The 16,031-nt window shown below is 36.4% G+C and overlaps 1 protein-coding gene across 1 annotated transcript in view; it reads left to right on the forward strand.

Moving 5' to 3' along the window:
* Nucleotides 1–9,503: 9,503 nt before the first annotated feature.
* LOC125656548 (uncharacterized) overlaps nucleotides 9,504–16,031 on the forward strand; it is a 19,014-nt gene continuing 12,486 nt past the window's right edge. The window contains exons 1-3 of the mRNA XM_056145657.1: nucleotides 9,504–9,508; nucleotides 11,260–11,387; nucleotides 15,881–15,977. Of these exons, the coding sequence (XP_056001632.1) occupies nucleotides 9,504–9,508; nucleotides 11,260–11,387; nucleotides 15,881–15,977 (230 nt within the window). The remainder of the gene's footprint in view (nucleotides 9,509–11,259; nucleotides 11,388–15,880; nucleotides 15,978–16,031) is intronic.

Here is a 16,031-nt window from a genome sequence, read left to right on the forward strand (position 1 = left end):
AAGATTATAAATAAAAAAATTTAAAACACATTTTTATTTCAGCCTAGAATATTACATTTCTGTTAGAATTACACATGCTTATGGTCCAGGTACTGCAGTACTTGTTCTTAACATAACTGACTTAAAATCCCCCATAATACTGTTTCAAATAAACAGAATTTATTTCACCCACGGTGACAACACGACTCTCATCTCTGTAAACTCCGATGAGATGCTTCATTTACATAGATACTTAATCCCGATGTATGAAGGTCACGGGACTTAGTATATAGATTTACAAAGAAATGAAAGATTTAAATATTCTACAAAGCCCCCTGTTTTATACGCAGGTCAGTCGAGTTTGACCAATTAGCATACAGGACCCAGTGGGACTCCAGCTGATGTTGACAGTCCAGTTTTGCCGCACCTCTGACCACAAGATATTTTTTTGATAAGTTCGTCAACTCGATCCACCACACCAATGTCCAACATGGCTATGGAACAGAGGATAATATTGCTTCTTGTGGTTATATCAGGTATCTATATATACACATAATTATATGTAATAATAATAGTATATTTATATATTCTTGAAGCTCCGAGAAATTCAATTTAGATGGATACTCACTTCCGCCCCCCACCCGGGGATGAACGCACGAGCAGACGCGTGTCTATAACGCATGTTTGTTTCCAGGTTTTTTTTTAAAAGAACGTTTACACAAGGAGAGGATTCGTTTTTTTTTTTTTTTTTACTATACGTTATCTGGGTCGTACATGTATGATATCCACCGAGAACGGGGTGGGGTGGGTAGGGAGTTGAATATTGTACTTCAATGGTAGCTAACACATTGTAATGACCGAGAAAATGTCATGCAGGTATTGTTTTAATAGTATTGTTTTATTATATGATTGAATAATTTAAAACATCGAAGCTGGCTATCACAGCTTACGAAACGATATTTGGTCGGCCATCTTAGTCTACAGCTAGACTGCAAGACCTAAGTTGAAAGTTACTAGCGATGCAAGTTTTTTTTTATCATTATGAAATAATTCAAAGCAACATGTTTTACTTACCAAATGATACTTGATCGCGATCATCTTTAGATCGGGTTCGATATTACAGTCTCGAATTCAACAATTTTTACGCCTGACCTTTCTATACATTCATAGAACATAATTGTCGAAAATGAGTAGAGGCACAAGTTTTCACCGAGTGACTAAAAATAATAACCAATCATATTAATTTTGAAATCCCCAATATATTTTTGGCCCGATGCTGGATAATATTCACCTCGTAGGCACGTGCACGTGAATGTAACGTCATATATGTTTTCTAGGTTGTTGGATCTCAGCGGAAAGCTTGAAAATTATTCAATCAAATAATATTAAAATCTGTTGTGCAATAAGCAACAAATTGAATCTGCTGCAGTTATATTAGCCAGGGATCCAGGAATTGTGGTTACGAGGGGCACCACGTTATGAGGCAGGGGGTCTGGGGCCGCGCCTTGACACTCCCCAGTGGGTCCAGGGCGAAAGCCCTGGTGGGAGCCCAGGGGGCTGGATTTTACAGGTTTTATAGAGTTTGAAATATGTCTCCTATTTAGTCATTTGTATACTATTTTCTATCATTTTTTATAAGGTAAAATTAATAAAAATGACGCAAATTTTAAGGGTTTTTAAGGAATCCGGATAGGGCCACGTAGTTCACTATCACACCATCGCACCATCGAGGTTTGGGTCGATGGTGCGATGAGGCGATAATGATGACGCGATGGTGCGATAGCGCAATGACAATGGTACGATGGCGCGATAATGCGATAACGATGGAGCGATACTGCGATGACGCGATAGTACGATGGCGATGATGCGATAACGCGATGGCACGATGACGATGTAGCGATGCTTTATAGCGGCATTGTGTTATCGCATCATCGCCATCGTACCACTGCAGTATCGCTCCATCGCACTATCGCACCATCGTTATCGCTCTATCGTACCATCGTCATCGCGCTACCACGTCATCGTCATCATACCATCGCGTCATCGCATTATCGCACCATCGACCCGAACCTCGATGGTGCGATGGTGCGATATATATAGTGAACTACGTGGCCCTATCCGGATTCCATAGGTTTTGGAAAAAATTAAGTTTTCCCAATAAAGTATTTTAAGAAATCAAAAGATTTTGTTATTTATTTCTCCGGGAGTGGAAGAAACTATTGCTTCTTTGATTGTTAAGTACAGTTTTCTAAACAAGATACCACGATTGACCTTAAATTAAAAAAAATTAGGGGGGGGGGCATCTGCGCCCCCTTAAGTCCACCACTGTTAGCCGTTATCCAATCAGCAACAAAATGAATCAATTACAATTTTCTATTAACCATTGTATGGAAGCCCTCCACTATATGTCATATTTTAAAAGTAATGCTATTCTATCGTGATACTGTATTATATGGAAGCCCTCTACAATATGTTATATCAGGAATCCCTCTACAATATGTTATATTAGGAAGCCCTCTACAATATGTTATATTAGGAAGCCCTCTACAATATGTTATATTAGGATGCCCTATACAATATGTTATATCAGGAAGCCCTCTACAATATGTTATATTAGGATGCCATCTACAATATGTTATATTAGGAATCCCTCTACATTATGTTATATTAGGGTGCCATCTACAATATGTTATATTAGGAATCCCTCTACAATATGTTATATTAGGAATCCCTCTACAATATGTTATATTAGGATGCCCTCTACAATATGTTATATTAGGAAGCCCTCTACAATATGTTATATTAGGAATCCCTCTACAATATGTTATATTAGGAATCCCTCTACAATATGTTATATTAGGATGCCCTCTACAATATGTTATATTAGGAAGCCCTCTACAATATGTTATATTAAGAATCCCTCTACAATATGTTATATTAAGATGCCCTCTACAATATGTTATATTAGGAAGCCCTCTACAATATGTTATATTAGGAATCCCTCTACATTATGTTATATTAGGAATTCCTCTACAATATGTTATAATAGGGTGCCCTCTACAATATGTTATATTAGGATGCCCTCTACAATATGTTATATTAGGAAGCCCTCTACAATATGTTATATTAGGAAGCCCTCTACAATATGTTATATTAGGAATTCCTCTACAATATGTTATATTAGGGTGCCCTCTACAATATGTTATATTAGGATGCCCTCTACAATATGTTATATTAGGGTGCCCTCTACAATATGTTATATTAGGGTGCCATCTACAATATGTTATATTAGGAATCCCTCTACATTATGTTATATTAGGATGCCCTCTACAATATGTTATATTAGGATGCCCTCTACAATATGTTATATTAGGATGCCCTCTACAATATGTTATATTAGGAAGCCCTCTACAATATGTTATATTAGGGTGCCCTCTACAATATGTTATATTAGGGTGCCATCTACAATATGTTATATTAGGATGCCCTCTACAATATGTTATATTAGGAAGCCCTCTACAATATGTTATATTAGGAATTCCTCTACAATATGTTATATTAGGAATCCCTCTACAATATGTTATATTAGGAAGCCCTCTACAATATGTTATATTAGGAAGCCCTCTACAATATGTTATATTAGGAATCCCTCTACAATATGTTATATTAGGAATCCCTCTACAATATGTTATATTAGGATGCCCTCTACAATATGTTATATTAGGAAGCCCTCTACAATATGTTATATTAGGAATCCCTCTACAATATGTTATATTAGGAATCCCTCTACAATATGTTATATTAGGATGCCCTCTACAATATGTTATATTAGGAAGCCCTCTACAATATGTTATATTAAGAATCCCTCTACAATATGTTATATTAAGATGCCCTCTACAATATGTTATATTAGGAAGCCCTCTACAATATGTTATATTAGGAATCCCTCTACATTATGTTATATTAGGAATTCCTCTACAATATGTTATAATAGGGTGCCCTCTACAATATGTTATATTAGGATGCCCTCTACAATATGTTATATTAGGAAGCCCTCTACAATATGTTATATTAGGAAGCCCTCTACAATATGTTATATTAGGAATTCCTCTACAATATGTTATATTAGGGTGCCCTCTACAATATGTTATATTAGGATGCCCTCTACAATATGTTATATTAGGGTGCCCTCTACAATATGTTATATTAGGGTGCCATCTACAATATGTTATATTAGGAATCCCTCTACATTATGTTATATTAGGATGCCCTCTACAATATGTTATATTAGGATGCCCTCTACAATATGTTATATTAGGATGCCCTCTACAATATGTTATATTAGGAAGCCCTCTACAATATGTTATATTAGGATGCCCTCTACAATATGTTATATTAGGAATCCCTCTACAATATGTTATATTAGGAAGCCCTCTACAATATGTTATATTAGGAAGCCCTCTACAATATGTTATATTAGGAATCCCTCTACAATATGTTATATTAGGATGCCCTCTACAATATGTTAAATTAGGAATCCCTATACAATATGTTATATCAGGAAGCCCTCTACAATATGTTATATTAGGGTGCCCTCTACAATATGTTATATTAGGAATCCCTCTACAATATGTTATATTAGGAATCCCTCTACAATATGTTATATTAGGAATCCCTCTAAAATATGTTACATTAGGAATCCCTCTACAATATGTTATATTAGGAATCCCTCTACAATATGTTATATTAGGAAGCCCTCTACAATATGTTATATTAGGAAGCCCTCTACAATATGTTATATTAGGAAGCCCTCTACAATATGTTATATTAGGAATCCCTCTACAATATGTTATATTAGGAAGCCCTCTAAAATATGTTACATTAGGAATCCCTCTACAATATGTTATATTAGGAATCCCTCTACAATATGTTATATTAGGAATCCCTCTACAATATGTTATATTAGGAATCCCTCTACAATATGTTATATTAGGAAGCCCTCTACAATATGTTATATTAGGATGCCCTCTACAATATGTTATATTAGGAATCCCTCTACAATATGTTATATTAGGAATCCCTCTACAATATGTTATATTAGGAATACCTTTACAAAATGTTATATTAGGAATCCCTCTACATTATGTTATATTAGGAATCCCTCTACAAATTGTTATATTAGGAGGCCCTCTACATTATGTTATATTAGGAATCCCTCTACAATATGTTTTATTAGTAAGCCCTCTACAATATGTTATATTAGGAATCTCTCTACAATATGTTATATTAGGAATCCCTCTACAATATGTTATATTAGGAATCCCTCTACAATATGTTATATTAGGATGCCCTCTACAATATGTTATATTAGGATGCCCTCTACAATATGTTATATCAGAATGTTTCATTTGTCTTCTTGTACTTTCTTTTCTTTGCCTTGATGTTGAAATGTAATCCAAAACAGTGTGTGTGTGTGTGGGGGGGGGGGGGGGGGTCCCAAAAATGTCTAATGTTCGGCTGTATATAACCAGGTTACAAACCCCAACAGAACAAGTTCGAACCTTTGTTTGGTTAAAAATAGCCAACCGAAAGGAGGAAGGAAGGATTACGATCTCCGTATCTCCCTTCCTTAGATCCGCCACTGTGTAATAAGTTTTCTATCATAATGAACCGGCTATGGGTTGAAATAATAGCCTACCATCTGTAAATAGTCACATTTAGAGATAAGATTTTTGTGTAGCAATATTCCATTTTCACCTTTATATGGTGTTTATGTCTCTAAATTGATTCGATATTGGAGAACATGTTCTGCGAATGATCAATTTTTAAATCGAGGCAAGCTACAAACAAATAAGTTAATTGATGTTACAGGGCTTTTAACAGTCTCGTTTTAAGTCGTCATTTCGCAAATTTTATGGTAGTTATGTTTATCTAATTTGCTAAATAGGTTGAATGCTGTCTGACTGTTTCATAGCAATTGTTAGGCCATTCTTTGAATACTGATTTTGACTACAGATGACTCTGTTTACCTGATCAAGATATATGATTCACGGAAGGTGTGACCGGTCAACATGAGATGATTACTCCTAGGTACATGTACCTGATCCCACCTCTGGTATGTTCAGGGGTCCGTGTTTGTCTGATCCCACCTCTGGTATGTTCAGGGGTCCGTGTTTGTCTGATCCCACCTCTGGTATGTTCAGGGGTCCGTGTTTTTCTGATCCCACCTCTGGTATGTTCAGGGGTCCGTGTTTGTCTGATTCCACCTCTGGCGTGTTCAGGGGTCCGTGTTTGTCTGATCCCATCACTGGTATGTTCAGGGGTCCGTGTTTGTCTGATCCCACCTCTGGTATGTTCAGGGGTCCGTGTTTGTCTGATCCCACCTCTGGTATGTTCAGGGGTCCGTGTTTGCCCTTCTCTTAATTTTGTATTCTTTAAGGGACTTATGAGATTGATCACCGTTCAATATCAGCTCTTGTTCACATCTTTGGAATGCTGTAAAATGTTGTCCTTAGCTGAACATGAAAAAAGTTGATTCTTAAAATTCCATGGCCTTAACCTTTTTTAGGGATTGCCGGAGATGACCTCACCTGTCCTGAGGAAAAATTGATTGAGTGCAAAGATTCCCCTACCATGAAATCTCTATGGATAGAAGACGCTTGTAAGTATGTATGCGTTTCAGTTTATTTCTATTTGAAAGTATGTAAAAAATTTAAAATCAGCTTCTCGCCAATTTTATGGTCGTTATAATGATCTAGTTTGCCATTTTAAAAACCTATAACTGGGTCAAATGCTGTCTGAAGTGTTTTGATTTTGATTCCGTTTACTTGATGAAGAAATAGGGCTCACGGCGGGTGTGGCCGGTTGACAGGGGATGCTTACTCCTCTTAGGCACCTGATCCCACCTCTGGTATGTCCAGGAGTCAGTGTTTCCCTAACGCTCTTTATTTTGTGTTCGTTATGGAAGTTATGTGTTGGTCACTGTTTGCTATCTCCATCTTCTCTATTTGTAAAAGTCAAATCTCTGGCTTTAAATCCGCATAAAACATATCCCCTCTTTTTGACTCAGAATATTATTGTATGTCTATATGAATATTTTCACCGCCAAAATATGTCGCTGTGCTGTCGAACGTAGAGGACAATGTAAGTACCATCATTCACATATCTAGACATAATATACGAGAGAGAGAGAGAGAGAGAGAGAGAGAGAGAGAGAGAGAGAGAGAGAGAGAGAGATCAAATTACTTTGATTTAATGGTCCATTAAAACATCAACCTAATTTTTAAACGTTTGGAAGCTTTGAAGAATTGGAGATGGTCATTGTGACAGTTTATAAGCCGCTTACTTGATCAATGACATAATGTAGTGTGTTGCGGATTTTACCCGGCCTGTCACGCGTGTTAATGTCGTGGTCAACCTCTGGGGATAATAATGAAACAACAATTTCAAGGTCACCGCGATGAGGATAGAACTTCATATTATAAATCTGTAAGATTTAAATCCGGGTAGGACCATGTTTTTACTATTAAGGAATGGCGATGGGGCATTGGCGTGACGATGTCACGATGCTACGTTGATACGATTGACGGCAATTCAAGGATTCTATCGTGATACCAAGTTACCGTTATATCGTCATCTCACCACTGTTGCCAGATTGATTCATATTGGCCAATCAACTGGCTGGACTTTAAATGATACCGTAGTGTCTATTTCATGACAATTATATCCAAACACTTTTCTAATATTCATGAAATTTTCCTGCATTCGTGCTTTGCAAAACAAAACTGGAATTATGCCGTATTCTTTGGATATCACCGTAGAAATAAAATTCCCGTGTATTTTATATAAAGCTATAAAAGTTTAAACACTATCTGCAAATTATGTAATTTAATTTATCCGAGTTGGATAGGGAACGTCCCATTTCGAAATATTTATGATCACGTGACGTTGCACGCGGAATTTCGAAAGTAAACAACAAGGCAACGTGAAAGCGTGTACGGCCTGCAGGCTGTTGACGGGACATATTTACCAATACAGACAGTCAGACGGAAAACAGAGTAGAGAGAATCACTTTGAGCAATAGAAGAAAGTTAATTTTTGTTTTACATGAAATCACCATTCAGTACGACTACCTTAATTCCCATGATGTCTCTTATAATATTTTTCTCGCACCCTTGCGCACAATCACCATACACGTCACTCTTTCATAATTATGCTCTAGAAAACATCGTTTTCTCCTTGCATTCAGAAGACCAGTACTAGTTTAATACCCAATTGTGAAATTGTATTATTTTTCATAGTTTATCATACTGACAAAACTTTGATCTAATTTTTAACATTATACAAAATACTGTTTGATACGGCATATCATTATATCATTAAAGGTTTTCTTTTCATTTTGGTATATACATGTTGCAGAAAATATAAATTGAAAGTAGCCATATATATTTCTATTTCAATTTTCGGACAATGTACAACGTTTTGCACTAAAAATTGACTGATATGCATGTCTTTCAATGATATTTGAAAAAAAATCTGTGCCCACAGCATTCGTAAAAAATTTTCTATTTCTTTGAAATGTTGGCATTGTTTGGATACAATTTTTAGCATGGAGTAATGTTTAGAAATGTTTGCGGGAAGATCCACAGAGAGCTTAAAAGCCCCTCCTTATAATACATAAAATAATGCCAGCTAGGGTCCATGCATGGGCGCATGTGAGAATAGGCATCATGTTGTATAATACGATTTACAAAGAAATATAAAAAGAAATACCTCAAACATTTTCCTCTCGAGAGCTATATGGGTTCATTTTTTCCATATCATCAATAATTCTAGCGTTGTGTACATTCGAAATCACGATATGATATCCGGACAAAGCGGGATCACGGGAATAGGGCGGGATAATGGGAATAGGGCGGGATCATGGAAACAGCAGGATCATGAGAGTAGGACGGGATCATTGGGACAGAGCGGGATCACGGGGACTGAGCGGGATCATGGGAATAGGGCGGGATAATGCGAATAGGGCGGGATCATGGGAATAGGGCGGGGTCATGGAAACAGCGGGATCATGAGAGTAGGACGGGATCATTGGGACAGAGCGGGATCACGGGGACTGAGCGGGATCATGGGAATAGGGCGGGATCACGGGAATAGGGTGGGATCATGGGAATAGGGCGGGGTCATGGAAACAGCGGGATCATGGGAATAGGACGGGATCATGGGAATAGGGCGGGGTCATGGAAACAGAGCGGGATCATGAGAATAGGACGGGATCATGGGAATAGGTCGGGGTCATGGAAACAGAGCGGGATCATGAGAATAGGACGGGATCATGGGAATAGGGAGGGGTCATGGAAACAAAGCGGGATCATGAGAATAGGACGGGATCATGGGAATAGGGCGGGATCATGGAAACAGAGCGGGATCATGAGAATAGGACGGGGTCATTGGGACAGAGCGGAATCACGGGGACTGAGCGGGATCATGGGAATAGGGCGGGATCACGGGAATAGGGCGGGATTATGAGGTAAAGATACATTTTTTCAAATGAAAAGGTGAAGATAACGAACAATGATCAATCTCATAACTCCTATGAGGAATACAAAATTAAGAATTAGACAAACACAGACCTCTTGATATATGGGGGTGGGGTTCCAGCAGGTGCCTAAGGGGAGTAAACATTCACTGTTAGCCGGCCACACCCGTTGTGAGCCCTATGTCTAGATCGGGTAAACATAATAATCAAAGCTAGTTTGTAAACAACGGCCTTCATTGGTATGAAACATGTCAAAACAATTGACAAACATCTATATGTTGTGTACGTTCATTCATTCATATATATATATATATATATATATATATATATATATATAAACCAACTCCTCGCTCCTCGCGGATAGGAAGAGAAATTGAAATTTATGCAGGGGAATGTATATTTACTCATGTAAGCGATGTGGCCTATTAGCGTTTTGTTTCGTGAAAATTGCAGGTTCTTTTACGTACACATAGTATTCCAGTTATGCAAATGGATTTTCATAAATTGGAAGACAAGATAATTAGTTTTAGCTGGATTATTTCACGGTATCCGTTCCCTCCCCTAGGTGTGCCTCGATTCCCTCCCCTTTATCTTTGCTTTACCTCCTGTAACCACCAGGCCCGGATTTCTCGAAAAATACTTCAGTCAAAACTTGGACATAAGTCTGAGATTTTATTCAAATTCTGACTTCTCAAATAACTTAATAAGTTTGAGATTTTTATTTCTTTCGAGAAATCCAAGCCAGCTGATCAATTTCTGTGTTTACAAATAATAATAACACAAATAATAACACATATAATAACACAAAATAATAACACAAATAATAACACAAACAATAACGCACATAATAACACACAAATAATAACACACATAATAACACATATAATAACACAAATAATAACACAAACAATAACACAAATAATAACACATATAATAACACATATAATAACACAAATAATTACACAAACAATAACACAAATAATAACACAAATAATAACACAAATAATAACACACAAATAATAACACACAAACAATAACACAAAATCATAACAAATAATTACACAAACAATAACACAGATAATAAAACACAAATAATAACACACAAATGATAACACAAATAATAACACACATATAATAACATAAATAATAACATAAATAATAACACAAATAATAACAAAAATAATAACACACAAATAATAACACAGAAATAATTACACAAATAATAACACACAAATAATAACATAAATAATAACACAAATAATGACACACAAATAATAACACACAAATAATAACACACAAATAATAACACAAACAATAACACAAAATAATAACACAAATAATAACACAAAATAATAACACAAATATTAACACAAATAATAACACACAAATAATAACACACAAATAATTACACAAACAATAACACAAAACAATAACACAAATAATAACACAAATAATAACACACAAACAATACCACAAATAATAACACACAAATAATAACACAAAATAATAACACAGATAATTACACAAACAATAACACAAATAATAACACAAATAATTACACAAACAATAACACAAATAATAACACACAAATAATAACACAAAATAATAACACAAAAAATAACACAAATAATAACACAAATTGATCAAAGTAAATCAGGAAATTTACACTCAAATATACTTTTATTGGTATGAAAATTCTGTTATTTGATAGCGAATATTATCCAAGTTTTCTTTTTTTATAGCTATTATGATCTCCTTAGGACTTGCATCGCACAATACTCATTTGATTGCGCTGAAAACGCACAGTATACAAAGATTGTTCAAGACATGCTGACGCAGAAAGAAATATTTTGCAAAAAGGTAGAACCAGGTAAGAGTGGATTCTTATCTCTGTGAATTTTCAAAATCCATGGAACTTAACCCCCCCCCCCCCCCCCCCCCCAAATGGAGATTCGGGGACTTAGATTTTTGTCTGCATATACTTTAACCATGGCCATAACGTTTGAACGCATAGTCCTATGGTTGTCATGTTTCACATGTGTATTTCTTGTGACAAGACATTTGTTTTGGTACTAGAATTTTTAATCCCATAACCTTCACCTTGGGATTTGACTTATTTTTGAAAATCTTTAACCTTGGCCATAACTTAAATAAATAATTAGATCTAGGCCTTTCATATTTCAAATGTGTATTCCTTTTGAGGAGATCTTTCTTTGGGTACCAGAATTAGCTTGTCGATTACGGGGCTGGGCACCATTGTTTCAAACACTTCTTGTTCGTCTTTGAAATACTCATGTCATACACCGCGTGGGCGTTCTCTACATAATGCGGGTGTCCATAGAAAATCAAGCATTCTCTATAGGTGAGCCGCCACGAAAAAACCAGGCTTGTTGAGTTTTACGTCATAATTGAGAAAACGGCGTTAAAAGAAATATTACTCATCACGTTATTTTTTGACGTTGATTGTGTGTGACATCGGGCTGTGTTCTAGTTTTGTGTGGTAATAAAAATTATTATATTGCCCTTTTAAATTTTTTAAAGCTGAATTGTAAAAACGATATATAAAGTCATCAAACTCTCTCTAAAAAAAACCTATGCAAACATTTATAGCACAATGTAGCGGGATAAATGTTGCGTCTATGCAAACTAGCATTCCTGTTTCATGAACTTTTGACAAGGACCTCCTATGCACAGTTCTTGCACGACTTAAATGCAGAATAAATATATAATTTAAAAACATAATAGTTGTGTATTTTGTTTGATCGGATTTGTCGAAAACGAAGTAGCAACTTAGCGGGTGTTGTTGAAACGCGGTGCGGAACATGGAACGGAATGTTATGAATTAAATTTTGTTTTAACCAGCATGGCATGATCTACAAATTTATGTACATATTTTATAAATATCAAAAAGATCACTGGGTTGGGGTTTTTTTTTTTTTGCATGCGTTTCTGTGCAAGCGGATAGTATTTTATTAGTTATACAAGGATATCGAGAAAACTACATGCATAGTGATTACCGGTATGTTGAGTAAAAAAGAAAGAACACTGGTAACGATTTCCGTGCAGACATGTATTTTGTGAATTTGCAAACACATTACAGCCCCACTTTAGAACATGTGTTTTTAATTTAATCATACCTGAATAATAATTGAAATATATATATTGATCTTGATAGATGAATTAACAATGCAATGAATAAATGAAACAAGCAAAGAAAAAACCAAAACCAAGAACAACAAACAAAAACATGATGAATAGATCCATAACGAAATACTTGATTTTAAAAACAGAAAAAAAACAACAACTCGTAAGCCGAATTTTCAAACATTTAAAATTAAAATCGGGGGAGATAACTCGCATTTGTTTACGGTACAAAACCGATCAATTTTTTTTAACAAATGTTACCGCGACGGGGACAGGTAACTGATTAGCTGCAATAATGTAGCCCTCTCTGATTTTTTTTTTTTTTTAGGGAGAGGGCTACAACTCCTTAGGATCTCCGTAATGGTGCAAATGCGGGAGTGATTCACTCCCGCAACATTTGCGCTCATTCTAAACATTACCTGACTTTCTTTACGTAAATAAAATGATATTCTATGTTTCTTAGTCAATATATAAATTTACAACCTGCAACTTTAGATTTGTGAGGCTCTATTCTACCGTTTTCAACAATTTCGATAAATTCCAATTTCTCGATTCATATTTGTGCGCCATGTTTGATGTACTGAAGTTTCAACTTCCGGTTGTCAAGTCATTTGCATATGCCATATAAGGTAGTATTTACATCAATGGACAAGTATGGAGGCGAAAGCTATTTCGTCGGTATTGAAAAGGTTTGAATTTAATATCAAGTTAAAAACCGAACAACAGAGTGTAAATTCTTTCTGCAACAATATGATTTTCCTTTCTTTGTCGAAGTGGCTCGAGTAACTACATTTTGTCAATGTTTAGGCTTTTCATTACATCCACCTACGAGATCTCGCGATAACAAGCATGGCGGAGCAGACGAAGAATTTTGCATGCTGTACATTGTATTTAATGAAAAACACCTTTATTAGACATGCCCGAGCACAAAGTTGGTACTCCTTTTGGTGTAAACAACATTTGGGACTAAATACACAGAGTTAATTATCGGTTATTCATAAAATTATTTTGCACCATTACGGAGATCCTATGGATTTGTAGCCCTATCCCGAAAACGTCAGAATAAAAAAAATTGGATAGGGCTACATTATTGCAGCTAGTAACTGATGGTCATCCCGCGATGAGAATGCGGTTTACCTGAGTTACCGATAAATTACCGCGGTAAGGCCCTTTTATACTGAGCGCGAACACGAACGCGACAGCGAACACGACCGCGAACGCGGCGTTCGCATTGGATTGCTTAACTTAATTTTGAATGATGTTGTTTATACTGACGGCGAACGCGGCCGAATTCATGTTCGCGCGGAACACCGCGGAGATAGCCTCCAGAGCGAATTTTTGGGAAAAGACCGCGCGAACAATTTTCATCAGCCAATCAGAATGTGAGGTCAAAAGTCATACTTTTCGTGTACAGATAAACGTTTTTTTCTTCTCTTCAGAAGTAAGTACAAAGCCAACATGTCGTCGTCGCTGTCTGAAGATATGTAGCTCGCCATGGCCAAAACATAAATGACCTCGTGTCATCTGCGAATTTCCACGAGTATCACCGCTTTCAATACGAACAATGATTCGCGCGGATAGTCGCGTGAAAACTCGCAGTGGTCGCGTTCGCGTTCGTGTTCGCGCTCAGTATAAAAGGGCCTTTAGATTTTTCCCATCGCGGGAACGCGGAAAACAAGAAATCCGCGTTGCCCGTACTGTATATATAAACCAATTAACCATTTTAAGAAAATTTAAATATAACTTCCACGACTTATAGCGGACATCGATTGCCGTTTTACTGCAATCCGTCATTTTAATGTTGTCTTTTGTGATATTTCATGTATGCAAGTAACGAAAGAGTTCAGGGTTATATGTATTGAAACTGCTGGCAAAGTCATGAACATTACTAAAATATTGATGATTGGTTAGGGCGATCGAGTTCACAATGGACCGGACACTATAACTGTTGAAATTCACTGCGTCTCATGAACTTATTTTGTGGGGGTGTTTTATAGAAATCAGACATTCTCTATTTAGTGGGGGTGTTTTGTATGAATTAGCCATTCTCTGTGGGGGAGGGGGTGTTCCACATCATATCAGGTAGTGACATAAATTCACATCGAATGTTATAACCCAGTCTCCAGGGCCGTAAATTACATGGAGGCGGAGGAGGCAGCTGCCTCCTCCAACTTTTGAGCCAAAAAATTAAAATTTAAAGTTCATTAGAATTTATGTTGTTTCCAATAACTAAGAACACGATACCTCCCTTAAAAAGCATTCCAAATCTTTCTTTTAGAATGAGTTAGTCAAGTAACATCTTAGAAGGCCCTAGAATCAAGGATTTTGCACGAAACGTGTTCAGTGTGCACAAAATGTGCTCAGCGTCTGCGGGCCTGGGCGGCCCCCAGACCCCCGCCAAATTTCCTGCCTCCTCCAAACTGAAGGTTAATTTACGGCCCTGGTCTCATGTTAACTCCCAGCAAAATACACATCAACATTAAGGCTAAAAAAATTATCAATAGTTTCTCAGCCTCTGCTCCATCCGCTGAAAAGGTATCGCATGGATTTTTTAATACTGTTTTTGTTTATTTATGTAAATGAGGTAATTCTTGTGGTGGACTGTTAGTCCCCGAGGGTCTCTACTGCCCAGTAGCTAAGTACAATGTACTTGGTTACTAGCTTGAAAATACAGATGTATATTTAATTGCTGTGATAATATTTAGAAATTCATTTCAAAATTAAGGATTATCTCCCTCATGCATAGCTCTGATCCTTAGACAAATTTGACCCCAGTCTTTGGCACTCCGCTTATCTTTTTAGCTCTTACAAGTTTATTGTTATTTCGGATTTTCAATATTTCGGCTTGAGCATCACTGAAGAGACTTTATTTGTCGAAATGCGCATCTGGTGCATCAAAATTGGTACCGTATAAGTTTTTCACTTTATATACATGAGAACGAAATGGTAACACTCGTGCCACAGTCAACATCGAAAGGAAAGATAACTATTGCTACAGCCAAGTAAAAAAAACAAAACAAAAAAACCAAAAAAAAAAAAAAAAAAAAAAAACCCACCAAAAAACAAACAAACAAACAAACAAAAAACCCAATACCTACCTGCCTCATCAAAATTTGAAATTTTTGGCTCGAGAAACTATCTAGTATTTTTTTGGGGGGCCTGATATGTAAATCTTTGGTGGCATAATCAATTCTAATGTTCGTTTGCCTTGGCTTGTAGTGTGTGATGAGAGAAAAATACAAGCATGTTTTGGAAAATACGTGGATATACAAAACACGAACCTGGAGAACCCCGAGACGTTCCCGGTTTTATGCAGGTGAGTTCACTTCAGTGTAGCAGAAAAATACCTACACGCATATACAAAATGTGA

The sequence above is a fragment of the Ostrea edulis genome, chromosome 7 (assembly GCF_947568905.1).
Source record: "Ostrea edulis chromosome 7, xbOstEdul1.1, whole genome shotgun sequence".
Lineage (NCBI taxonomy): Eukaryota > Metazoa > Mollusca > Bivalvia > Ostreida > Ostreidae > Ostrea > Ostrea edulis.